General features: G+C 43.0%; 1 protein-coding gene across 3 annotated transcripts; it reads left to right on the top strand.

Moving 5' to 3' along the window:
* The first annotated feature begins 101 nt into the window (after positions 1 to 101).
* Positions 102 to 10022, top strand: duox (dual oxidase). 3 transcript variants are annotated; one of them, XM_028407877.1, is made up of 34 exons: positions 102 to 192; positions 421 to 535; positions 615 to 698; positions 787 to 951; positions 1182 to 1369; positions 1467 to 1668; positions 2657 to 2823; positions 3129 to 3192; positions 3544 to 3640; positions 3736 to 3826; positions 4106 to 4208; positions 4293 to 4465; positions 4543 to 4718; positions 4790 to 4908; positions 4987 to 5124; positions 5205 to 5318; positions 5409 to 5611; positions 5766 to 5951; positions 6175 to 6400; positions 6535 to 6628; positions 6702 to 6877; positions 6963 to 7032; positions 7172 to 7216; positions 7303 to 7481; positions 7560 to 7790; positions 7866 to 7965; positions 8046 to 8095; positions 8223 to 8350; positions 8434 to 8587; positions 8670 to 8902; positions 8991 to 9149; positions 9224 to 9379; positions 9553 to 9681; positions 9761 to 10021. In XM_028407877.1, exons 2-34 carry the CDS (start codon positions 475 to 477, stop codon positions 9881 to 9883), a joined length of 4584 nt encoding a protein of 1527 aa, XP_028263678.1. In that variant the 5' UTR covers positions 102 to 192; positions 421 to 474; the 3' UTR covers positions 9884 to 10021. The 3 variants fall into 3 exon arrangements, with proteins under 3 accessions (XP_028263678.1, XP_028263680.1, XP_028263677.1); XM_028407879.1 differs by having other exon boundaries at positions 108 to 303; positions 7175 to 7216; positions 9761 to 10022; XM_028407876.1 differs by having other exon boundaries at positions 108 to 303.
* Positions 10023 to 27711: the final 17689 nt, after the last annotated feature.

The following is a 27711-nucleotide window of genomic DNA, read 5'->3' as shown; positions in this document are numbered from 1 at the left end:
CCTTTGTGTCACTCAGGAGGAGGATGCATTGACTGGAATGCTGCAGAAAAGAGGTGTGATCCAGAGATGATGGCCATTCCCATTTGGGAAACAGAGGTCACATGCAGTTTGTGATATGCAGTGCAGCACATGTTCAGGCATTCCTCACCTGCACCTGACCAACTGCAATATCTAACCCAACCTCTGCAGCCGGTAAGACTCCACTGTTTACTCTTCTTTTATCAAATGCTGAGACAACAAGGGCACGCTGCTCTGTCTTTGGAAGTCTACAACCCTGAGGAAAAGGAGCAGCTACACTATTTGGTAAAGTGTTTACACTACTTGGCTTTTTTTAACTTAACTAAACTAATAAAAGTATATTTAGATGGAAATATAGCAAATATAAATGTCAGTTACCTTAACCTTGTCTCCACTTTTCAGAGGTCCTTCACTCCTCTTGGCTAAAGACTGAGCTGAGGAGCATCTCTCGCATCAATGGATTTGCGTAAATGGGTTTGGAGTGTGTGTGCAGTGTTTGGCTTGGTGCTCAGTGAGTGTAAGTAGCCGGTAGCTGGGCTTCATTTTCAGACAATACCACAAAGAATCGCGGTTTAAACTCGACATTTGCTGAACAGATTCGCTCTGTGAAGTAACCTGGGAGGTTCCCCGCTTTGACGGCTGGTACAACAGTTTGGGATATCCCAGACGCGGATCGGTCGGTAAGTCACAGAAGTGTGCAGCAGCAGCATTGACACAGTCAACCGGTAACACACCTTTCGACACAGCACTGTGTGTATGCTCGCGCAGGTTCTCATCTTGTGCGCCTCGTGCCCGCGCATTACTGGGATGGAGTCTACCAACCTGTACAGGAGCCGCTGCTGCCAAACCCCCGCAGACTGAGCAGCCTGCTGAGCCAAGGTCCATCCGGTCTGCCCTCCACGCGCAACCAGACTGTGCTGTCTCTGTTCTTTGGTAAATGTGATGGATTTTGTTGCGCAAATTTGACAGCAAGAATCAAGGAACGTGCCATCATGGTGCACTGAAATTGACGCAACACAAGATTAAGGTCACCAATATCCTTATTGATACCTAATACTTGATTCCTATTATCAATTATTCCTATCATAATCATTGATAACAGTAATCATATACTGTATCATGTTATGACTTTTTATTTCATCATTTTTGTTTACACTTTTCAGGTTATCATGTTGCTTTTGAAATGTTTGACTCAAGAGTTCCGGGTTGCCCGCCTGAGTACATGAACATCCTAGTCCCAAAAGGTGACCCCATCTTTGACCCTGCTGCCACTGGAAAGGTCCTGCTGCCCTTCCAGAGAGGACCGTGGGACAAAGAGTCTGGCCAAAGCCCCAGTAATCCTCGCACACAGGTGCAGATTACTGTCAAAGTCAAGTCAAGTGTTGCTCAAGTCCTAAAATTCAGGTTTCAAATGAACTGATGAGTAAACTTCTAAACATCTCATGCAGGTCAACTTGGTGACTGCGTGGATAGATGGCAGCTCCATATACGGCCCCTCCACTTCCTGGTCTGACTTCCTGAGAAACTTCTCTGGAGGGCTCTTGGCTTCAGGCTCTGAGTGGAACATGCCAAATGAGGGAGGAGGACGCACTCTCATGTGGAGCGCCGCTGATCCTTCTACTGGTGACCACGGTCCCGACAGCCTTTATGGTGAGACGCAATGTTCACAGATAGGACATGTCAGGGGGGTTACTGTTCAAAACAAACTACAATCACCCAATTTATTGATCGTAGAGGTTACAATTTATAATTTAAAAGCACTTTGAAGGAGTTTCATTGTTTTTCCATAACACTGGGTGAAGCAGACATTAGACACTTCTGAGAACTGCTGTCGAAATTATCAATCTTTATTTTGCCAGAGTGACCTTTGACCTCCAACTTCTAATTACTGTGATTCATCTTTGTATCTAAATCATCCTTGTAAAAGGTTCCTAAGCGTGTTCCTAAGAAAATGCTTGGGTAAAAAACATAAAACTGAGTCATAGGTACTGTATGTTATTAATTAAAGGGACAGTTCAGATAACTCGGATCAGGTTTGTTATCCTTCATCCTGTCATTCAGACAGGGCCGTCAAACTGATGCTACTTTTCTGAAACACATACTTGTTGTCTTTGCACACATCATGTCCAAGAAGGTCACATAGCTTTATGAACTGTTGTGTTGTGTGACAATAACCACCCGATTGATTCTGCAAGCTGCTGTAAACAAACAACAACACAAATATTATTCTATCCAGGTCTGTCACATCAAGGTTGAATCCTATGAGGCTGAGTCAGCAGAGCCCTGGCCTGACGTGGGATAATTATTGTGCAAAAGACCTGTCAGACTCACCGCAGTAAATCCCTTCCTCTATAGCAGAGGAGATGCCATACATGTGTCATGAGCCCAGTGTTTTGTTGCTTGTGTTGTTAAAGGTGTGTAGTTATTATGTGGGGTGGAGACGGAGGATCTTCCTCTGTTGTCACATCCTTAAAAACAAACAAAGACTTTCATCACTCGGCCTTAGAAGTTTCTGACACAATACTGAAGCAGTACAGGATATTTGTTAATCAGCATTTTGTTTTTAAAAAAAAAATTAAAAAGCTGCTGCCGTATGTTGTGTTGTGATGCAGACTTTCTTCTCCTGTGTCTCCTCTAGAGTTGGGAAACACCTGGGCCAATGAGAACCTGTTCACAGCAGCAGAGGGGATTATCTGGTTTCGCTACCACAATTATATAGCCTCCAAACTGCATGAAGAACACCCAGAGTGGTCAGACGAGAAGCTCTTTCAAAATGCCAGGAAGACGGTTGTGGCCACATTCCAGGTAGAAGGAAAAGTCCACATGTAATCCTCTCGCTGCACAGATGCTGATTTAATTTGCACTTTGGGAGGAAAAAGGTTGCATCAACGCCACGTGGTCATTAAATATAGATGTGTCATCCCTTGCTTGTTTGATTAGCGCAGTCCTCTCCTCTGCACAATCTGTCACGTGCTGCACATGCTCAGTCATTTTCTTGGTTGTGTAAATTTATATCGTATCATCTTACACTGCTGATGAGGAAAAATCAGCACTCACATTTATTCCCGGGTTGTGGTTTTGATTTTATGCTGAAATGTGTCTCCACACAGAACATCGCTCTCTATGAATGGCTACCTGCATATCTTGGCGACAAAAAGCTTCCTCCTTACCCAGGTAAGAATCAGTCTGTGTGCGTACAAGTGGGGTGGAACAGGTAATGCACTTGTGACCACAGGCCGTGGTGAGGTGAGCTGTCGGCGGTGGCGGTGTTTGACAAATATGCGCTCTGTCAGCAAAGCTAACCCTGACTCTGCTTCTCCTGCTGAATAAGCACCACATGGCTGAAGAAAGTTAGAGGACAATGGTCAGATGATCCCATTGCCTTAATCACTTTCTCACTGAGTCTGGTGTCCCACTTTGACCCTGCAGGAGGTTTACATGCATGGGGTTTGTTCTCTGCTTATTGTTGTCACTGTCTCTTAGTTGTTGTTGTTGGTTTTTTTTGTTTTTTTTTATTGCGTACAGGTTACCAGAAGTTTGTGGATCCTGGGATCTCACCTGAGTTTCAGGCAGCTGCCATTCGATTTGGTATCACTCTGGCCCCACCTGGTGTTTACATGAGGTACTGTGTAATTTTTGCCCCTATTTATTCACACTATGAATAATAAACTTAATAAAAACACAGCATGCTACAATGGCTTCTCTTTTTTCTTACAGGAACAAAACCTGCCACTTTCGTCAGGTTGTTAACACAGATGGGAGCACATCGCCTGCTATACGACTCTGTAACAGCTTTTGGAAGCGGCAGGTACATTTATGCAACTGTACATCCAACACTGGCTTCCACACAGTTCATTCAGTAAGGTCAGGTTTAAGGTAATCTTTAAGGTAAAATGATCCTCCTTTTCTGGGTTGGAACAGTGACCCCACCAAGAGACACCAGCATGATATATTATCACTCATCCAAATAGATAACAGCACATCTTCTAGGTTTAAATAGGTGGAAAAGGGGCCTACTATCATCGTTTATAGCATTTATGTATTGGCTGTGCTCCCACTACAGGATTAAGTTATTTTATTCTTTCAGAGAATCAATGTGAAGACAAGCCAGGATGTAGATGACCTCCTTATGGGCATGGCTTCTCAGATCGCAGAGAAGGAAGACAATATCATTGTGGAGGACCTTAGAGGTTTTTCATCTTTATTATTCCCTGCTTGTACGTCTCTGTGTATCAGTCATGGTCACTGCTCTGATCTGATTTGTTCTTTGATAGACTACATGTATGGACCGCTGAGGTTCACCCGGACAGATCTGGTGGCAATGACCATTCAGAGGGGACGAGACTTTGGTCTCCCTAGTTACACCGAGATCAGAAGAGCGCTGGACCTGCCTCCTGTGAAGACGTTTGAAGAGATAAATCCTGAACTTACCAAGACCAACCCACAGGTAAAAGTTGCAGTCTCTCAAAAACACCACACCTGGTCGAACAGAGCGCTTTGAATAAATCTTTGTCTTTTCTACAGTTGCTTCAGAATGTTGCAGAACTGTATAACAGAGACATTTCCAAATTGGAGCTCTTCCCTGGAGGACTGCTGGAGTCTCTTGATGGTCCCGGTCCAGTTTTCTCTAACATCATACTGGACCAATTTGAGCGCATCAGAAACGGAGACCGCTTCTGGTTTGAGAACAAACAGAATGGGTAATCTGCCTTCTTTAGTTCAGAGTTAGTCGTTTCATCACACAGTGTTTAAACTTTGCTGTCATTTTCAGGTTGTTCACAGATGAGGAGATCCAGGCAATCCACAACACGACGTACCGCGACGTCCTCATTGCTGTCACAAGTGCAGAGGACACTGATCTACAAAATAATGTGTTCTTTTGGCAGGATGGTAAAAAATAAAACATGTGTACTGTGTGTTACTCTGCTTATTCAGTTCTTTTAAAAAGCTTCTCTGTGTTGTCCTCAGGTGACCCCTGTCCTCAGCCCACACAGCTGAATGCATCCATGCTCCAACCCTGCACTAATGCTACAAAACTTAATTACTTTGATGGGAGTGAGGCTGGCTTTGGGATATGTATCGTTGCTCTGTTCCTATTTCCCGTTGGTCAGTGTCAGACTAACACTTTCTTTTTCTATTTGTGGTAATACTAGTTCTTCCGATCAATGTTATTTTCCCTTCCACAGTGAGTTTTCTTGTAGCCTACATGGTGGCGTATCTTCGGAAATACAGGTACAGAAAATTCCAGAGGCGGAGAAAAGGTGGTGACAGAACAGAGGAGCCAGCTGTGGGAATCACCGGTATAAAATCTGTAGGATTAAAAAGAAAATCCTTACAATACAGTGTTCTGTTATTTTGCCCTTCAGCATTCACTTCTTTTCTCTCTTCAGCATACGAGTGGCAGGGCCATAAAAAAGAGATGCATCTTGTGAGTTTGGAGCTCGATGAGAAGAGGAAGCTCCAGATCTTTGACAGCAGCAGGTCGTCTAACCGCTGCATCAATCTGCACCACCAGCACCATCTAGACGTGCTTCTATCCAGCGACCGGCACCGCAAAGCTCTGCTGCTCAAAGTACCCAAAGAGTATGACCTGGTGAGTAGCAGGTGGTGAGAGAAGATGTTTGAAATTGAAAAGTGAAACGCTTTCATGTTTTCTTCTCATTTAGTTGTTGATGTTGTTATCCTGTCTATCTGAGCACCATCACTCTTATTCCAGTCATGTTTATATTTCTCTGATGCACATCCAGGTGCTGTTTTTTGATGAAGAGAGCAAGCGTACAGAATTTATGAAGCATTTGCGCCCAGAGGTGACAGACATCAGGCATGACATTAGAGTGAAGGAGATGAGAGAGAAGGAACTCCTGAGAGAGGCGTTAACCAAAGAGCAGAGGGCTCAGATCGTGGAAACTTTTATTCGACATGCTTTCTCTAAGGTACAGTCAGCCTCTGGATGTTTACCTCATCCTCTGCCCTTCTGCAGCCACAAAATGTTATCAGGTCATGTTTGAGGTCAAATTAGGTCTGACCTCAGGCCAGAAGAACTAATTGTTGGTCATGCTGGTTACCTCATCCATGACGACATCCACAGCTGACGCTGGTGATATTACTAATAACACTGTGATGACATATAATAACACTGTCTCTCTGGCACGGTAGGTCTTGGAAATAGAGAAATGTGATGCTGGGGATATGAGTGGCATTTCCCACAAGAAAGCCAGAGAGGTTCTCCAGTGTGAGCTGACAGCATCAGAGTTTGCTGACGCACTAGGCCTCAAGCCTGACTCCTTATTCGTGGACTCTATGTTCACGCTAGCTGATAAGGATGGAAACGGCTACCTCTCCTTTCAAGAGTTTCTTGATGTTATGGTTATCTTTATGAAAGGTAAAAACTCAACTCAAAAATACTACAACACAATATTAAAGGAATCTAATGCAACCTCTGCACACAAGATACAAAACTGAAATCCAGTAGTCTGGTCTCACTTCATGTCAGTGATGATATGTGTATGTATTCAGGGTCTCCAGAGGAAAAATCCAAGCTGATGTTCTCCATGAACGACATCGGTGGAACTGGTTTCTTGTCAAAAGAAGAATTCGCCCGCATGCTCAGGTTTGATTAATACCTTTTTTCACACATTTCATATGTTTCCTGGACTGCCTTCACCCTTCACAATGAATTCCAGGTCTTTCATTGAAATCTCCAATGGTGCTCTGTCAAAGCGCCAGGCAGAGGACGGGATCAAGGCCATGATGCAGGCTGCAGACTTTGATAACAAGGAGACAATCTCATGGGAGGACTTTCATTTCCTCCTGAGGGACCATGAGAAGGAGCTACAGTTTGCTCAACTCAATGTCAAAGGTTGGAGACAGAAAGATCTTTTGCTCTGAATCCTCACTTCTTCCACCTTGTGTGAGGTGCATTAGTGTGTCTGCTGTGTGTGCAGGGATGGAGAAACAGGGAAAGAAGCGGCTGAGTAGAGACCAAAGAGTGTCCTTCATCTGTCCAGCTAACGTGTAAGAGAACAGGACACAGGCTGTCCATACTCTTCAGATCCCAGATGTTATATATAATGTTACATATATATATATATATATATATATATATATATATATATATATATATATATATAAATATTTGTTTCCCTTTTGTTAGCAGCAGCCTCAAAACAGATGGTGTGGAGATACGCAGAAGGAAAAAGTATGAAAATTGACAAGATTTCTGAATTAAGAATAAGCGAATATGAACAATCCACAATCACAGAATGTTGATTTGAACATTTTCAGGTTGCACGTCCACACTCCGGATGTCTATGTGAAGCCAAAGCGTGAGCAGTACATAAGGAACCCAGTGCAGCAGAAAGTTCAGCAGTTTAAGCGTTTCATTGAGAACTATCGCCGCCACATTGTGTGCTTCCTTATAGTATACGGCATCGCAGCTGGCGTGACACTGGAGAGATGTTATTGTAAGTGAAATTCCTTCCTGCTGCTGCTGTACATGTAGGTTGATTATAATACTTCACTCAGACCTGTGCTGTGTTCAGATTATGGTTTACAGGCGGACTCCACAGGAGTCCCAGAGACGTCTATGGTTGGAATTATTGTGTCCCGCGGCTCGGCGGCTGCCATCTCTTTCCTGTTCCCATACATGCTTCTCACCGTGTGTCGCAACCTCATCACTCTCTGCAGAGAGACCTTCCTCAACCGATACATCCCCTTTGATGCAGCCATTGACTTCCATCGCCTCATAGCCATGACTGCCATTGTCCTCTCAGGTTAGAGAATGTTAGCTTAGACTGATATCTTTTCCTTATTCTGTCATTGATCTGGCCTTTGTGTTCTCTCTGCAGTGGTTCATAGTTTGGGCCATGTAGTCAACATCTACATCTTCTCCATCAGTGACCTCAGCATCCTGTCTTGTCTGTTCCCAAAAATCTTTGCCAACAATGGGTAATTTTTTATTAATGTTCACATGTTTTGCAGATATTACAGCATCCTGAATAAACTCAGATATATGTGCTTCCTTTCAGGTCTGAGTTGCCTCTCAAGTGGTCCTGGTGGATCTTTCATACCGTTCCAGGTATATTTATCCACTTTTCCAATTATCTTTGTGTGGAGGCATAGTAGGCATAGTGGTAGGAGCCTGAGTCACTGCCTATGTTCAACCCACAGGTTCTAATATCATGGGTTTTTTTTTGTTTCCCCAGGAATGACTGGTGTCTTGCTTCTCTTTGTGTTTGCATTCATGTATGTTTTTGCCTCACACTATTTCCGTCGCATCAGTTTTCGTGGATTTTGGATCACTCACTATCTCTATGTTGTTGTGTACATTTTAGTAAGTACTGCTCTAACTTTAAAGTACTCCATCTAACACTTGAGGCAATTTCTGAATTGTTTGATGCTTTTTTTCCCTCACAGACTGTTATCCATGGGAGTTTTGCTCTGCTTCAAGAGCCTCGTTTCCACGTCTACCTGATCCCCCCCGCCCTGCTCTTTCTGCTGGACAAACTTATCAGCCTGAGCAGGAAGAAGGTGGAGATCCCTGTTGTCAGAGCTGAGCTGCTGCCCTCAGGTAAAGCTTTTAAAATGACTCATTATTCTGTCTTTTAGTAATTTTTTTCCATTCGATTTCACCCTGTCACTCCTACCTGCAGGTGTGACGCATCTGGAGTTCAAGCGACCACAGGGCTTTGTGTACCGTTCAGGCCAGTGGGTTCGCATAGCCTGCCTGATGTTGGGCACAGATGAGTACCACCCATTCACACTGACATCAGCTCCTCATGAAGAGACGCTGAGCCTGCACATCCGAGCTGTGGGGCCCTGGACCAGCCGGCTCCGAGATCTCTACACAGAGGAGAGCCTCATCGAGCTTGGAGCCTATCCAAAGGCAGGTTATTATGTTTAAAACACTTTCCTCTGTTTCTCCATTCTGAGCCCATTATGACACCAATGTTCCTGATTCCTTTCATCTCCAGCTTTACCTGGACGGCCCGTTTGGTGAGGGCCATCAGGAGTGGATTGACTTTGAGGTGTCTGTTCTGGTAGGAGGAGGAATAGGAGTCACTCCGTTTGCTTCCATCCTTAAAGACCTGGTGTTCAAATCCTCCGTGAAGTCCAAGATTCTTTGTAAAAAAGTGCGTCTTAAATTCAAGAATCAGTGACTTTTGTCTGGAGATCCTTTCACTAACAGTCTGTGTGTTGTTTAAAGGTGTATTTTATCTGGGTGACACGGACGCAGCGTCAGTTTGAATGGGTGGCAGACATGATCAGGGAGGTGGAAGAAATAGACACCCAGGAGCTGGTCTCAGTCCACACATATATCACTCAGGTGGCCGAAAAGTTCGATCTCCGCACCACAATGCTGGTAAGAGTAATAGGTGACAATCAGCTTTGGTCTTATTCGGCATGAATGACTCAAATTTGTCATATTGTCACTCGTGGAAAAAAATTGAATATTTGTAGGACCAAAAAGCTGAACTCCATAATAACAAAGAAGCACTAAGAATTCCTCACTATCGTCTTTGTATTGTCCGGCAGTACGTGTGTGAGCGCCACTTCCAAAAGGTGTGGAACCGCAGTCTCTTCACCGGCCTGCGGTCTGTCACTCACTTTGGCCGGCCGCCCTTCGCATCCTTTTTCAACTCACTGCAGGAAGTTCACCCTGAGGTCAGTGCCTCACACACAGACACACACACACCAGGCTGAGTGACATGAATGACGTCTGATGATGGTTTTTTTTTTGTAGGTGGGTAAGATTGGTGTCTTCAGCTGTGGACCTCCTGGACTGACCAAGAATGTGGAGAAAGCCTGCCAGCAGATGAACAAGAGGGATCAGGCTCATTTCATACATCATTATGAGAATTTCTGACTTTGCTTTGGACTGCATGGTCACATAAAGAACAACAAGACTTAAATATAGATCTGCTTTAATAAATTTAAATTTGATTTTTGCAGTGAATTAAACAGTTGTTTACAGATGATTAAAAGTTTGTTTACACATTTGTCCTCTAATAATAATACATGGATCTAAATCAAGAATTTAATCTCATTTAATGTCAAATATGATAAATTATTGTCATTTTAAATCATTGTTGTATTTGTTGGATGATGTTAAGTGTATACAGATTATACTGTATGTCCTGTATGTGAGATCACTGGTAATTTTGCATGAAATAGCTGTAACAAATTTACATTAAACAATAAAAAAATTATTACTCTGTCCCCTGAATTTTGTCTATTTGCTGAAGACAGGGGATTATGTAAGGACCTGTGGGGCTTTTGTGTGCCCGCTTTAGGATGGAAATCATACTCAAATTAATCCAAAATCCTAAATTTGATTTGCTGCTTGAGTGATAAGCCCCGAGGAGCTGTTTGTGCTCCCCCCCCCTTTTTTTTTTTGGTGCCACACAATTACATGAAGATTTTGACAAGCTCAATTTATTTATGGATCAGTTCATCGAGTGGCACTGCGTTGTAGAAAGGGCTGCGCACAGTGTTTGCTCATCAAATAGACTTAAGATAAGAAAAGATGGGTGTAAGCACAGCTTTAATGAACTGAGTCAATATCACAATGTTCTAGACCAAGTTTTTGGCAGGATAAAAGAAATAGGTTTCAATAGCTGCAGGAGTAATTATCATTTTTATAGTTTTTGCTTCACCTGAGTTGCACATGTTGCAAACCTGCACTGCAGCCTGAGGAGATGGATGTAAGAGCCTGGCTGTTATCAGTCGAAACCACTTTGCTGATGCATCTCTGAGCAAAACAGTGAAACATCGAAGCCTGCAGAGGGTCCACAACTTTACATTAGTAAAACATCTGAATCTTAAAATGTACATGACAGCAGTTACAGTTAAACAGTCTGAAAGCTGATGTAAACAGTGCATGCTTCTTTAATCATCATTTTCAGTAACGCCCTGCTCCTTTCACCCAGTCACACATGGCAGGTGTCCAGTTTAACCACTCTGATCTGTCGGGCACTGAGACGCTCCACTGGAGCAGTTTTGGTTGAGGGCCTCAATCAAGAGCCACCACAGCAGCACCAACAGTCTGCATCTCATTTCACCTCAACACACTCATTTCAGCTTTTACATTGTGTCTTTCTGCACCTAGAAAGGTTGGCATCATCACTGCTGAGAAAACCTGTCGATTTCCTGCCTGAATAAATCTTCAGTAAGTAGAGGTGCTTCCACTCATACTGTGGTCTTGACATGAAAAGAACATAAATCCAGTTTTGGCCAGTTTTTTTTATGAATCACCTGGGTGTGCAGGCTGGACTGGTGACAGGAATGAAAGGGATATTTGGATTGGGTTCAAGACAGGTGCAGCAGAGAAGCCTTTTTATGGGAATAGGTTTGTAAAAATGTGTGAGAATAATCTTCCTGGGAAACCCCGCAGAGGGTAATCAGGAGGTCAGGGTGTGCAGTTTCCTTATATTGCCTTCATACTTACTGTTAATGACACACAAACATCACTCTAAACTCGTCATCACACAACAGCAGTCACAATTCCTGATTAATATCTTCAGTATCGTAATATAATAGTTTAATAATGACCCAACCCGTGTTAGTCTTTTAATGATCTAACCCACAACTCTACACCTCTCTGTTAACAATAAACTGGTCAGGTTTGTGGGTCAGATGATTGACGTGGCTTTAATTTGGTACAATTACAAGGTGTCGTTTTGCTGTTGACAAGTTTTCTTTTCAATTTTTCTGTGTGTCATCACTCTCACTTGTACTCCAACACTTGTAGAGGTGCAGTACAAATGATAAGGTTATGGTCATGATGTCAGCTGGCTGCCGGCATGAGATATGTGCATGTGGTATGAAAAAAACACTACTTGAGATAAGATCAAAAGTTTTACCGTCAGCTGCAAAAGAGGCGAACCTTATTTAAACAACACCAGGTAATTAGAACATCCAGTAATTAAAACATTGCAAAAGCATTACATAATTCTCAAAGTTTCACAAGGAACTAAAGCAGGTGATTCATGATTTAAGACTCTGAGATTTTGTGTCTGCTGGAAATGGTTTTTTTTTTTGGCCTCACATGTGTATTAAGAGTTTTACCACTGCAAAACATCTGGTTACATTTTATAACTCAGATCTAATTATATTGTACTCTTAGGTCTCTCTACCTGTCACCTTACGGGTTCAGATGAAGGCAAGAGGAAGCATCTTTTTGCAAGTCATCCTGATATTAGGAGAAAGTTTATTTAATATCTAAAGATATGCAAAAAATTTGTCATATCATTCATATCGTGACTATGCAGAACATACAATCACAATTTCAGTTTTATTGAGGAGTGATTAGGTAATACGATAAGAAACAGCTTTGATAAATACGACAAACCTAAACAAGCACATGAGCTGATAGCAGTGCACTGACCACAGAGAATTTGCTCACAACAGCTTCTGTGATTAAGCAAATGTGGTAATTCATCTGATGCAATGTGGATTGATTTCAAGCACATCAGTCATTCTGTTTGTTCATACCAAATCCTGTGATGCAAAGTGATCTCTTTTTAAAGCACCTCCTTCAAACGGATGGTCTCCCTACTCACATGAAGAACTGCTGCTTTATGGAATTCTGCACGTATTAAAGTTTGTACTGATTTCAGGAGGGTGTTGAAGTGCAAATTCAAATGGCTTGAAGGCACATGCACGTCTGACTGTAGAAGATTTGTCTCATTCATATTGCCACTGTTCGATTCGAACTCAGGTGAGATGAAAGGTGTCAAAAGGAAGAAATGAGATTCGGGGGGGGGGGGGGTGAGATGGGGGGCAACCTTCTGGCAGGAAGGAGTGAGACTTTAGGATCCCTTTTAAAGCTAGAAGCACTACAAAGACAGTTTATTAAAGAAAGATTTAATGTGATCTAATTCATGATAATATCTGATCATGTCTGACCAAAAATATGACTGCATAAATACACATTTTAGTTTTTCTACTGATGCTCTTGCACAGTTTCTGACTAAAAAAAATGCCATTTCAGGTTTAATTTACTGGTATTTTAAACGTGCATTAAAAGTGCATGGAAGCCAGATGATTCTTGCTGTGTACCTTCACATTTCCACATCAGTTACACATGAATTCCTGGGTCTACTGGTCAGGTCATGGTCCTGACACATGAATAAAACCATCAGCACAATATTTACTGTAGAGCCTGTGGGAAATTGTCTGGTCACATGGTGCCCTCTTCTGGTGAACATTCACTGCACCCTCTATTCTTTAACACAGCAGCTGGATAAAATGTTATTCAAGGTCATATTGGGTTTGTGCTGCATTTCCTCTTTTTTTATATAATAGATATTCAGTACAATATATATTAAGCTCCCCTTTAAATGTCCTTGTCCCTTCCTATTATATGTTAATGCTCCTTCTCAGTGCGGACTTGACTTCTAAATCTAACGGGTCAATGCCCATGACGAAATGCTTTATCTTCACGTTCGCAGCAGTGACCTGAAAGGTGAGATGAGTCTTACACACTTCCCTTGATGGTTGGAGGATTTGAATGTCTTTGTTTTGTCACCTAAAATCTAAAATCTTCAAAAAAACAGAAGAAAAACAAGTGTGACACATTTTTAATTAAATGGCTACTTTAGTAAATGTTTAATGTTCCGGAAAGATGGTCAAAATAATATGAAATATGTTGCTGAGCAGTGGTGAGCAGTGTGCACTGGTGTACTTAAAGAGTCTGTTAATCTTCTTAGTGTCGGTAAGTACCCAGCTAGAAATCAGCCACTGTCCAGATTGTCTCTTCCTGCCCCAGATAAAAGATTCAGACAACAACAAAGAGAGGCTGGGAGAAACATGTGGCATGGTCTCTTCCCTTGCATGAAATATGCACCTCCCTCCTGTTGGGAATTCTGTTGACAGAGCTGTGGAAGAAGTTTTGGTAGGTTTCCTAAACGTGAAGATGTTTGGCAGCGGCACTAAGAGGTGGTTTGTAAAGAGGCAGAAGAGGCAGCAGCAGCAGAGGTCTGGCAGGAGGCCATGCACCAGGAAGAAGACGAGATGGGCGGCTAAGATCCTCAAACAGCACCGACAAAAGATCCTAAGTGAGCTTGATGTAAACACTGTGCTACCCTACCTGGTGTACGATAAGGTCTTCTCACTTGGGGAGTATAAGGAAATACTGGGACATGAATCCAGCAAGAAGCGGACGGAGATATTCCTAGACCACCTATCCTCGAAGGGGCCTGCTGCTTTCTGCTCGTTCTGCTCTGTTTTGGAGGAAGTGTGTCCTCACCTGCTCACCTGCTTTCTGTTGGATGGAGAAGGTACACACATTAATTAGCCACTAATTACATTAATGACTAGTAGAAAGGCAAAAGGTCATAGAAGTGTGAGGAAGTGTGTTCCTGTGTTTTCCCTCCCTATGACAAACATTACAGCATGCATTTAAAAGAAGAGAGTTCATTCAGGCAGCAGCTTTTTACTGTGTTGCATTCAATTTATCTGTAAAAAAAAGAAAAAAAAAAACAAATAAATAAAGGAACTACTTTGCAGTAAGCCAGCGCCACAGACTAAGAGCCAGCAAAAATAGCTTCTTAAATCTGGGTGGCTGAGGGGATTACTGAGCCGCTAGCGCTCCTAACTAGCCTCTGACAACATATGGCCAAAGCGTGGCGGCAGTTTGCAAGGCCTTTGTGTATATGTGTGCTGCATTATTCCAGATCAATATGCTTTAACTCACATTTACATAAAACTGAGCACTCACATTTACAGCTGAGCGGGTCTTTATGTGGGGCTAATATCTAACAATTAAGAACCTGTGAATCCTCCTTGCTTACTCACCCAGAAAGAGAGGAGGAGGAGGTGCAAATTAGCAGAGTCGTAAAGAAACTAAAGGCTAAAATATTAATCTGTTTGCCTACAGATGGTGTCCCAGAATGGGGCAGGAAAGAGGGGCTCCCAGTGCCCCCAAACAGTCCAGGAGAGCCACCTCTGTGCTCCCCTCCCATGTACACCGACCCAGTGTTCGACTCCAGGTAAGAGACACTTTATGCATCCCTGACAGCACTGGAGAGTTTTAATTATGTCATTGTGTAATGTCAGCTATTAAATTGCACAGACACTCAAAAGCAACAAAATCTAAAAGCATGTTTTTTTTGTGCAATGTTCATGTGTGATCAGTTCTGAACTAGAAAGCCATTAAAATGTGATTCATCAAAGAGCTAAAAGACACTTGAGGGTGAACTGTGTTTTTTTTGTTTTTCACACAAGAATAGCCTACCATGCAATAGATAAATAGAGATAAATTGTTCCACGATTTTGTCTGGGGAGCAACTGCAAAGGCACCACTGCCACCCAGCCTTGATGTATGGGACACAAACACAGGCAGGTAGACCTGAGTGACCTTGGTGGGACGTGTGGCAGAGATAAGGCAGAAGGAGGTGTACACTAAAATCAATCCTATGCATGTATGGGGAGTCAAACAGATGACACATTAAAAGGGAATGTGTGGACAGTATGTGGCATGAGGGATCATTGAGTGGTTTGAAAAATGATGAGGTGGAATAAATAAGGCAGAAAAGAGGAACATAAAATGACATCTGCTGAGCTAATCTCTCAGAGAATGAGCGGAGCGGTCTGCTCCACTGATGCACCGACTCCTGCGAGGCTGCTTTTGTCACTGTGCGTCATGGCTGAGTGATGGTGTCTTTCTGGGTGCATGTGTGTGTATGTGTGTATACCTCTGGATAGTATCCTTGGCCCAGCTAACATAGTGGAGGTGGTGGTGTGGGGGCAGGGAACATTTAATACAGTGTGTGTTTGTGGTTGGTGGTGTGGGGGGGTTGCTTGGACGTGACAGGACAGACAAGCTGATATGCTCTCTAGACCGTTAAGGAGGCCTGTTTAATATATGACAGCTAAAGTCAGCATTGAGACAGCTATCCCAGTGGTCTGGCCCTAGGCACTGACACACACACACACAGACAGACACACCGGCTGACAGACACAAACCAACACATACACAAAACACAGCATAGCAGCACACACAGTCAGAATGGTCACAGAGCCTCCACAGGAGACGCAGGACGCTAACAACGCAATGTAAGTCATCTTAAAATTTCATTTCAGCGTATTTGTACACACACCAAATATTTGCCGGCGTAGCAGCGTGTGGGTGCAGGTTTTTGGAGGGAAAATCCTTGCTTCATTGTAACCTGTTAATAGATGTTGTGATTCACAAACAGCGAGGCGAATTAAGTGTCGGACGTGGTTAACTGCCTGTAGATCCAGACAAAAACGGCATAATCTTTTGTTTGTTCACTCTCAGGAGAAGTAGGACAGAAACTGCCTGAAGAAATGGATGCTCAGCTTCGAAAAAACTGTGTGCCAGCATGTGTCCCTGCATGACAGACTAAGGCATGGTTGCTGCTGTGCCTGTTATAAAAATGGAGACAACCTGGGAAAATCTTTCTCTGATTTGAGCTCCATCTTCGCACGGAGTCATTTGTATGTGTGTGTGTGTGTCTTTTCCAGCCTGCACATTTTCTCTGATCCAGATTGATTGTCAGCTGTGTGGGTTCAAAGAGGCACTGTGTATATTAGTTTGGCTTTTTGTGTCCACCTCTGGTCTATGTCCTGCTGACTGAGAGTGAACATGCAGCATTTAATCACATCTCTGGGCTTCTGTCTCTTAAAGTGCATAAAGAACCCATGCAGCACTGCGAGGGCATTGTGGGAGCTGATGTGAAGATCCACTTTTAAGGCCTGCTGGTTGCCAGATTACTTTTTGCAGCCTGCATCTCAGTCTGAGATTTAGGTGCACTAAACGCAGGATTATGAATAAATATTGATCGGGTAAGTGGCTGTAGGATATATCATGTCCCCTTACAGGAGATGTGTGGAAGGATTTGTTGGCCTTGTGTTTGGATCTGAGGCCTTATATGTACATATGAGCCTGCAGCGATGATGTAAGTCACCGTGCCTTCATCCATAAGTGGAGAAAATGAGATGCTGGCAGGTTGAAGAGGAGGTGGAGGAGGAGGAGGAGAGGAGAGATTAGCTGGAGCTGTGAGGTTATGCTTCTCTGTGCTGATGACTCACCTCACAGCACATGGAGAGAAAGCACTGCGACAGCGCTTAGGTGTGACTGTGTGTGTGTGTGTTTCATTACTCTTGGTCTTCTTGGTGCAGTGCATTCATGTGAAGAGGACTTTCTCTGTGAACTCCTCTTTGTTTGGTGCAAAAGTAATAAATCACGGTGTTACAGCGATAGTGGTTCTTGGGGCTTTCGTCCAGGTTTGTCTCCTCTGGGAGCAGCCTCTGAGTCCTACAAACCAGCTTTGATTTTGCTGTACAGTGTAAAGAGAACAAGCAAGTCTAAGGACACGAGAAAGAAGGGCAGTCCCGTCTGTCCTATTTACTTGCTAAAAAAAAGTACTTTAGTGTGTTATTAGCGCGCACGTGTGCCTGTGCGTGTGTGTGTGTGTGTGTGTGGTAATCGCTGTGTGTGTGTGTTAGGTGTACAATAAAAGATGTCAGCAGTGGGTTCTCATGTGAGAAGGGTAATGATGGGGCAGGCTGCTCTGAGCCATTACTGTGGAGATGCAGTAGGGGGATGCCAATGTGAAATCAAAGTGCTGCAGTGGAGTGTGCATGGAAATGCAGTGGGCTTCAGACTGCAGCAGCACAGACACTGACCCACTGCTGTGTCAGTGCTTCCCCACTGACACACTGATTGTAGTTTCCATTCACAATCCCTGTAATGTGTGTGTGTGTGTGCACACAGAAAGAGAGGGGGGGTATGTGTGTGTGTGTCTGTACCAGTTTTCCATCCACTAATGGCTGCTGTGTCTTACATACCTGATAAAGATGACGTGTTGTGTCTGATTTATCAGGACTGTTATCTGAATGGCGTCCTAGTCAATGGGAGGTGACACAGTGCCTTGCTGGTAGGTTTGCTGGAGCACTACTCTGCTCTGATGATTCCATTAGCTGACTGTTAACAGGATTCAAGATGTTAACAACAAGAAGCAGTAACATTACTGCAGTGTGCAGCCAGGATCTAATGTAGATATGGGAATGATCCTCCACAGCCTAACGTTACAGCAAGGTTCCAGGTGCATGACCCTGCTTAGTCCACCTAAAAAAAAAAACCACTATGAGCACCCAGAACTCTGAGCTGTGTTCCTCTGAAAACATAGAGAGTCTGGACCTCCATCCACTCCTCCACCCCCCCGCCCCTGTAGACTGTTTAGTGGCCTTTGTACGTGGGTACATCTGTCCCAAGTAAAGGTAATATCAGCCAGAGGTGTTGTTGTCATTTGTTAGGTAGGTGAATATCAGCCCAATGTGCCGTTCATTTGTGAGGATGTGTTGTTTTTTGGTGAGCACAGACTGTGCTCACCAAATTGTGCCCACCTATTTTTCTCATACACATGTGTGTGTGTCTTTAGCTATTTGTTCATAATGTTCTTGCTTTTCCTCTTCAAACTGAGCTCTCTCTTTAATTCCTGCACATATGTAACATTAGATAACATTCTCACCAGCAGGTACTGGATGGATGAATTTTGGGACATATGAGCTCTGGATGAATTTAGGTTCCTTTAATGCCCTGAAGGCTTTTCTGCTTCCATTCACCCAGAAGTAACAAGCTGGCAAGCACAAAAAGGCCTGTTTTACATTTCAGGACAGGCCCAATGTTCTCCGTTAGAATTACTTATGTGTGTTTATATATATATATATATATATATAAGACACTACAGAAAAGAATGGGTGTGTATGTTTTTAGCAGCTGTTGCCACAGAGAGATTTCTTCCTTGGTGCTGGCAGAGAACGTGTGTCTTTGTAGCACTGCTAGAAATCATTTGAAAGACAAGATTCTTTTATGTGTGTTTTTGTGTGTGTGTGTTTTTTGCCAGGTAAAATCATTTAAAGCAGTGTTGTGTAGCTCTCAGCTGATAAATCTGTGACCCTCTCTGCCTGTTTATCTGGCTTTCAGACCTCCTCTGTCACCGGACATCTTTGCTTTAAGCCTGTCTGGTCAAGTGAGAGTGAGAAGAGCACTTCTGTAACTCAGGTGAGAAAGCGGCTCTCTCCTCTAAGACTTCAAAGTCTAGACTAATCGACTTACTCTGAAGCTTAGATCTGCACTAGTGTGTCAGTCTATTGACAGAAAAACAACCCACGCCAGCCTCTGTCCGCTGCTAATGACAGGTAGTGTGGGCACAGTGCTGCTGTGTACAACACACTCGTGAAATTAACAGTTACAGCAAGATCTGCAGCCGATCTGAGGAACATATTGTCTGTGTCACTCTTCATAATATGTCACTTTGACTGATGGCTGAAGGAGTAAATGATCCCTAATGATTACAGTTACAGAAGGATTTTTAGCATCACCAATAAAACATCTCTTAATTCAGAGTTTACGCCGACAACAACAACAGTTCCTGACCCAACCAAAGCTCCAAGAGAAAGAACATAAATCTCTGTGAATGTGGTTGGTAGGAGTCCGAGGGCTTCACAGCCCAGTGATGGAAATATAAGGTCATCATTAATGTAGCAATTCCCTTGAAAGAAGTTCATTAAATATTATACAAGAAATGTGTCCAGTGAAAAGTCACAGTTAAATTAGTTCCGCTCAATCTCTGGACTTCAGGTATAATTTTTAATACACAGCAGCCCTGCTGCTGTGGGTATTGTCACACACACATATTGATCCAGCTGAGAGGCTTTGATCCTATCAGTACTTACAGTAAGATCAGCAATGCATGACATCACAGTAGAGCATGATGATGGAGGAGATGGAGTGAGAAAGTTTCTCACCCAAAAGATTTATTTTCATTTGTATTTCACCTTCACAAACAGCTTTCCAGGCTTCACACAGCCTCTGTACAGATTTATACTTCTATTTTTTTCTCTGAATGAAATTTGTGGATGCCAGACATCCATGCACAGGATGTACAGAGATACAGAAAGTCACATTGGCATTACACAGTATATCTTCCAGCTATGCACAGGTACTTGTTGTTGCTGTCCTTTGCCACTTGGTGGCAGTGGGGAAAAAAATACACAACATTTGACATATTTCTCTACTATTGATGGTACTTGTGCTGTTGGAGCACTGTGTGAGTGCTGTCATCCTTGTGTTTGAGCAGTGCTGTGTTTGCGTGGGGTGACGTTGAGGTTCCAAAGTCGGTCATGTGGGTCCTTTGGTCGACGGTCGGGGAGGTAGGAGGATGCAAGCACCTCAAGGTGAATTTGGGTGTGTCATGAGTGGCAGATAGTAATGCAATTGCAAAAATGTTCCTCTGTTAAGTGAGTGCAAGCATTACTTGATGCAGTTGCAGCTGGATTTTGTACCACCACCTACATAGTTTGTTTGTTTTTTTAATAACATTATTATTAGTAAAACAAACAAAAAAAGCTGCTACTGATGCAGGACATTGCAACTTAATGGAATTAAGCGTTTAAGGGAGAGTGTGGTGTGGCTTTGGATTTCTAGGTACGCCCCTGTAAGTCATTACTGTTTCCCGGAAGTATTGCGTAACACAAACACTCGACTTTTCTAAAAGAAAAACCTTTAACAAGTAATTAAAAACAAACTTTCCTAAACAGATGCTACAACTGAGAATCTCTAAATGAATCAGTCCCTTGACCCCCTCTACCTCCTCCTCCTCCTCCTCCCCCACCTCTCCCCCACTCTCCCTCTCCCCCCTCCCCTCACTCCCAGGCGCTCCCCTCTGACTACAGTGTACACACACTCTCTCCCCTACCTCACACACACGGACGCCTGGACGCTGCAGCGTTTTTAAGAGAGTGTTTCCAACCCTGGATAGGAGGGAGGAGGCAGGAGGAAGGAGATAATGTCCAAATCCTGACCGTATTCATTAAGAAAAAAAAGACACTAACAGATTACAAATCGAATGGATCGGCGATCTGTTTGCGAGCGCTAAAACACGGTCAGAGTGTCATTGCAGACATGGGTCGCAGCGGTACGGCACCTTTCGCACAGCTCCTTGGGGAGTGTTTTCACTGTCAGTCCTTCAGCGCTGGAAATGGCGTTGTGATGCTGAGCATGGAAGACGCAGCGGAGGCGGATGCCAGGAAATAAAGAAATATATGATCACCTGTGCTTTTCTTTGGGTTGGATTTTTAGTAGCGGTGGACAGTACCATGGTGAATTACCAGAAATACATTACTGTTATGCAGCTGGCTCTGGGGGTGACCGCCTCCAACAAAGAACATTGTCTTCCACCCAGGAAGCGAATGTGGTGAGTATCAATCTTGGTGCGGATGATGGTGATGATAATGTGATGCAGGTTGTGGAGAGAGAGAGAGAGAGGGAGAGAGGGAGAAAAAAAAAAGCGGGGCTGCGATGAGCCGGGCCGTCGCCTCCCACAATCTCGTCAAATGATGAGCGGGTCACGGAGCCAAAAACGCGCCCAGCTCTCTCTCCAAAATGACATAATATTCCAGTCAGCCACCGCAGCCAGTCTGCACCATGTTGCAATCATCACAACCCCCTTTTTACTGTGGTCGATACACGCGCGCACGCACGCACGCACGCACATAGTAGGTAAGGCAACTAATACTGTGCATGCTGGGAGTTTGTGCGTGCCTGTGCGCGTGCGCGCGCGCGCGAAGACAAGTGGCTCTATAACGTCCTTCCTTCTCCATTACTTTGTAAAGTTGAATGCGTATAGGGTGATGTCATAGCCTCATCATTTGTTTCTTTGCCTGTAACTCCATGTGCTTTAACGTACTCTGTGGCCTCCACTGCAACCGCTGCTGTCACTGGAAACCATCAAGCTAACCATGTGGTAAACCATCACCCTCCCTCCACTGCTGTGCTGTAACTAATGAATAAAATGTAAAGCATGAGACATGATCCTCTCCTGTTTTTATTTCCTGTGCTGCAGCCAGGCCTCTGTGCACCTCTCATTAAACATTTTATATCCATACTCTGCTCTCGGCATGTGTTTGTGTCTTTGTCTATTCATCTATCCAGTGTCCTCATTACTCTGTGTGCCTGTGTGCTACAGTAAATTGCACCGACCACTTCTCATTCACTTTCTTTCTCCTCCTCCTCCTGCAGCCATGTTCATTTGTTTACTCAGTGGCAGTCTCCCTTTCATTCTTTTTTTTTTTGCCCACTGTAAGCAGATTGTCGTGACGTGTGTGACATAGTATCCCTAATTACAGCTGGATTACCATCTTGTTTGAAAGCTAAGATGGTTAATTAGAAGTCAGTAGGCTCAATGGTACTCTGATAGCATCTTACACAAATGTAGCTATTGAAACACACACTGAGGCTTATTATCACCTCTTTAAACATTTCAGTGACTGAGGCAAGGACAAAACACTGATGCTGAGCATGGATTATTGATTTTTTATGGATGTTCACAGCCTCTGTGTTTACAGCATATACGATGACCTCTAAATAAAAATGACTTTTTTCTTTACGTGTATAACATATTGTTCCTTTGTTCAGCAGACCGCCATCACAGGAGTCAGTGCATAACCTCATCAGGGGTCAGATTCTTATCACATGCAGCTTATTATTTCTTGGTCTCTAGCTAATCATATTCCTGAGTCATCCCCTTATTAGCCTAATTGCCCCCCTAGGAAAAGATAAGATACTGAGGCTTTCATGTTTCTTTTGTCATTGTTGTTTTCATACTTACATCTCTATATTAAAGTAGATTGTGAAGAAGGCATATTGTCTCATCTACAGCAGTGCCACATATAGAAAAGGGCTAAAAGTAGTTATGTAACTCTTTGAAAAAGCCCTGACCTTGTTGAGCTTTATATCAATATATATATGGAATGAAAAAGCATAATTGCAGAGCTCTTTGTGTGAAACCCGTGAGAAAAATTCCGTTTATAAACCTTTGTTACCATCGGTTAACTACACATGAACGTCATGTCGGTGTGGTTTGAATTTTTTTACCGTGCTATTGTGTTATTGGTTTCACTTCCCAGACGTGTGTTTGTTGTGTAAATTCATCACACTGCACTGCGTTTTTTTCATTTACAATGTGATAATTTGATCATTTATGGACACAGGAAGATCCCCTAAATCTGTAATAATCCACCAAAGGACAATAATTACAGGAAAGGTGGTATAATATATTTCTCTTCTTCATTATTATTAACAACAGTAGTATCAATAGTTGTTGTTTCACTATATAGTATAGTAACCATGGTTACTGAAATGCTCTGTAGCATCCTCATGGTCCATTTATGTGTATGTGAGCAATAGCTGTTCACAATCCTTGGCTTTGTGTTAAAATTGTGACATTGTAAAAACAAAAAAAAAAATCCAGACCGATAGAGGATTGAGCTTGACTCTGAGTACAGCGCTGTGTTTTAACACCTCATAAACCTGCAATGAATCCTGTAATACATTTGATCAAATCCAATAAACGCGTGACATTTCTTTAGAGTTAGCAGATATGAATCACAAAGCGTATTTGATTTTAAATCAAACCCAAGTGTTACTAATGTTTTAGTTTTAATTCATATGCTTATATAAAACCTGGTATTATTGAGGGGAATTGTCATTTTCTGTGCAGAGCAGTTTGGAGAAAGACACTATTGTTTTAACCTTTTTCTACCAGTTATATTGATAAGTTGATCAAAGTGACCTTTTGGATCAATGCTCAGCAACACTGCTACGATGTTTAAAACACAAGAAAATATTCTACATACTATGGCAGCAAAGATGATTGTTTAAGGATTTTCCTGGTTTATGAATACATTTCTTTGAGCTCTAATAAGATTAAAACTAGATGATAATTTTTTAGTCTAACGATAAATAATAAAGAAGAGTATATTGTTCTCAGCTCCTCCTGTCACCCCGTTAAGGATTTGGAAAGACACCTTGGCCTTTATGTGTTACAGGACGTGAAACAAAAAAAGACATTGGTGTGAAGAAACAGTTCTTTGTACCACCTGCCTATTAACTTTTATGGTCGCTCTTTCTGTAATTGCAGCGTTAATTCTGTCCCATTTCTGGTGAAGCGGTCAGAGCTTCCTGTTCTGCTGATCTCCCAGCATGTGGTGGTGAGATTACACACCCCTCCGCCTGAACATTTACACCATCCACCAACCAGGAGTCTGTGTGTGTGTGTGTGTGCCATGTGTAGGCATGGTGCTGGGTTAGAGGAGCCACAGCTCTGCTCGCCTTTGACAAAGACTGAGTAGCATAGCAGCAGTTCTCTAAATTAGGAATAGTCTTTGTGAACAGATGTTCCTCTTGCCTGCAGTCTTAAAAACCCATTCCCTTCTTGCACACAGCCAAAGATTAGCATTAACCTGACTTAATGAACTTTACACACTGTTGCAGGCCTGCAGGGATAATACAACAAGTCTATTGTGTTTATGTAATGTCTTATTTTTACCTGCACCGTTCATCCAACAGCACAGACACGCACACACACACACACACACAGTGAGCACAGTTACAGTGAAGAGATTTGGCCTGAACATGAGAGTATGATGATGTTTTTGTTCTTTGGTGTGTGAATCTTTTATAGTCTGAGTGTGTGTGATGCAGACAATAGTCAGGACTGCTCTTCTTGTTAAGTGTTGTATTAGCAGTGGCCAAGAGGAATGAAGCGTAACATTGCCTATTGACCTGCTGATTAAGCAGTAGCTGTTATTGCTTGAACTAATCGTACCTGATGGGTCCTCCAGGCAGACTGAGAGAGGGTGAACAGAGGGACGGCAGAAAGTCCTGCAACAGATTAACGTGTGTGTGTGTGTGTCCTTTCTTTGTAATAGCATCAGGCATCTGCTTGACCTTCTCTGTGAACTACTTTGTTATACTCCGCTGTGGTCATCGGGCCATCGGGCATCTTGGCGTTCATTCTTCCAATAATTTCTGAAGTACATTTTCTTTGTTCACTGACACTGCAAATGGTCCAAGACCCAAATACACTCATCATTATAGGACCAAGCAGACACTTGTTCCGTGGCACATCAAGTTCTCTACCAGTGTGTGCTAAGACAATAGAGCAAATAAAGAACTGAGGTTAATGTTTAGCCCATTATTTACAAAGACCTCATATTCTTAGCATGCTAAGAATATAAGAGTATGTTTCTTATCCAATAGCAGATGAGGGTAACAGAAGACTCCAGGAAAATCTGGTATTAAATAATAACCTCAAGCACAGTTGTTTTTACACTTTGTTCCTCTGCAAACAGACGAAGATGTACTGTGTTAATTAGTGATGCTGGTGGGCTTTTGTTTGTTTGGACAGGTCCAGGCTAATGAGTTGTTTCCCTCCTGCTTCTAGTGTTTGTAAATGGTAAAGACCAAGCTAAATGTGTCCTCACATACACAAAACACCGATAAGGGAATTATTGTGGCATACAAATAGTTAAAAGAACCATGATGAGGGTGTGAGTAGTACTTAGTCTATTGCTTTCAGTAAAAAGGGCACAGGGTTAGGAGATGTGCTTAGGTAAGACCTGCCAGCTATATCTGTTTTGTCCAATAGAGGGTCGAAGGGAAAAGGGCAAGAACCAAAGTACACTTTGGTCAGATCACCAGTCAGTCCCTCCGCTACAACCACTTTACCATTACCAGTTAACATCATGTGCATGTCAGAGAAATCCCTTTCAGGCTCAGAGAGAACATGCAAAGTCCACACAGAAAAGCACCAGCTGGCCTTCAGATTTTAACCCTGAGGTGACAGTGCAAACAAGTGACAGTGAAAACAACTGCACCGCTGTCAGCCTCAAAATGTCAGTCCATTCCTCCAAAATCATGATTTTCTTTCTCTATTAAAAAAAGGAGAATCATAAAACGGTCTTTTAAATTTCCATAACTTTGGATATATTTTTGGCATGCCATCCATCCTCGTACACCCCAAACTGGGTGGTTTAATCTGTGCCTATAAACATGATAAGTGAAAGGGAGATGCTAATACTAAATTTCAGTGTTTTACATTTCACTTTAGATTTCAAGTGAGACACATCATACAAATAATTCACTGCACAGTATATCTGAGTAGGCACAGTTGCTGGCACTATGTTACACTGTGCCTTTGTGGCCTGAAGTGTTTTGGCCAAAATCCATTTCAGAATCAACATCCAAGAAATGAGCCTCTGAATGCGCAGGACTGCACCAGGCCTGTGATCCAGCCCCAGCAGCTTTTCTCATTAGTCATGTTTGCTGTATTGTTTATGAGAACAACCTGAGGTCGGCTGTAATTGACTGCACATAGTGTTGAATGCTTTTACTCCGCATTTCCAGCCAGTAAGCACCTTCAGTCTGCTTCAGGCAACTATTGAATGAATGCAGATGGACAGTGGAAGGTGATGCTGTTGTTGCTTTTTGTTTTTTGTTCATCCCTTTCTCTTATATACTTTTCCTCTCCGAGCCTCCGAACCTCGGCAGCCCCTCAGGTCTGCTGCTGAGGAGCTGCTAATGGATATCTACTGTCTCTGAGCTGCACTGTGTAGACAGGATTTCACCCCATTGAATATTGTGTAGGCTAAATCCTCATTAAGAGTGACAGAAGAGAAGAGTGACCAGTTTGATCGGCTAAATACGGTTTATTGAAGCTCTCTTTTAGTCAAATAAATGATTTACCTCTTTGCTGATTGAAGTTTCAACCCGTTTGTTTTGTTTGGCATACAGTTTACACTGATATAAATATTTTGTTAGAAAGGTAACTGTGACAGACATCAGAGTGTCACGACGGTCTACTCAGAGTGTGTGTTTAAGTCTGGGATAATGTGCAGTGAGCCAGCAAGGCTAATTTAAGTGGGTAAGGGGGACCCAGGGGTCCTTCTCACTATAATGACCAGATCACTGTGCATTATCCCGCTTATTACTCTGCTGCTTACAAAAAAGTCAATCATTTGCACAAAATTTCATTATTAAAGGTTTATGATAAAATGTGTTTACTGCTGTTTGGATGCTGTCCTCCCTAACAACCTGTTCATAGCAATTGAAGAAAACTACAAGGAAAAATACAGGAGAAAAATGTGATTGGTTGATTGATTGGTATCTTCTCTGGTGATGGATTGTTAGAACATTTCCAGTCCATGTTTGTTCCGTCCCCATGGGGGCGATTAATATTGCTGCACATTACACAGCAATTAATAAATGAACATGGGAAACACAAAGGGAATGAGAGGCCGAGAGTTTTAATGTGGTCAGCGGGGTTCCAGTGATGCTGCTTAAGTATGTCATTTGTGAAGGGCGCAACATTTCCTGAGAGTATTGGTGATAGGTCGGCCAAGTGTGCCTCCTCCCCACATCTCACCATGACCCAGCTACAGTCTGGCTGCTGTGGCCTACAGAGATGCACAGGCCTTCTGTGTTTGAAGCTTCCTGGGCTCGAACTTGCCTCCCTGCAGGGACACTGTGAAATTAAATCCAATTATAGATATCTTTAAATGCCATCTTATCCAGCGGGGGACTGTGGCCTTTTGAAAAGAGGAAACATGACCACAGTGTTCTTCCTCGCCTTTCTCCAGCAGTGCCTGTGGCGTTTTGTCCTGCTGTGTTACAGCCATGCTCGATGTGTGCTTACAAACCCTGATGTAGTGCTATTTTTTCTTCTTCTATGTCCTTCTTCCTCCTCCTGATCCCTCTATACTGTCCTCAGGATACACCCCAGTCCGACCGCTGGCTCCACCACAGCAGCCTCCTCAGCGAGCACCGGTCAGGGCAAGCCATCACTCCGCCGCATCAAGGGCCGCATTCACAGGAGCAAGAGCCTG

The sequence above is a fragment of the Parambassis ranga genome, chromosome 6, assembly GCF_900634625.1.
Source record: "Parambassis ranga chromosome 6, fParRan2.1, whole genome shotgun sequence".
Taxonomy (NCBI): Eukaryota; Metazoa; Chordata; class Actinopteri; family Ambassidae; genus Parambassis; species Parambassis ranga.
This window is presented reverse-complemented; position numbering and strand designations above follow the sequence as displayed.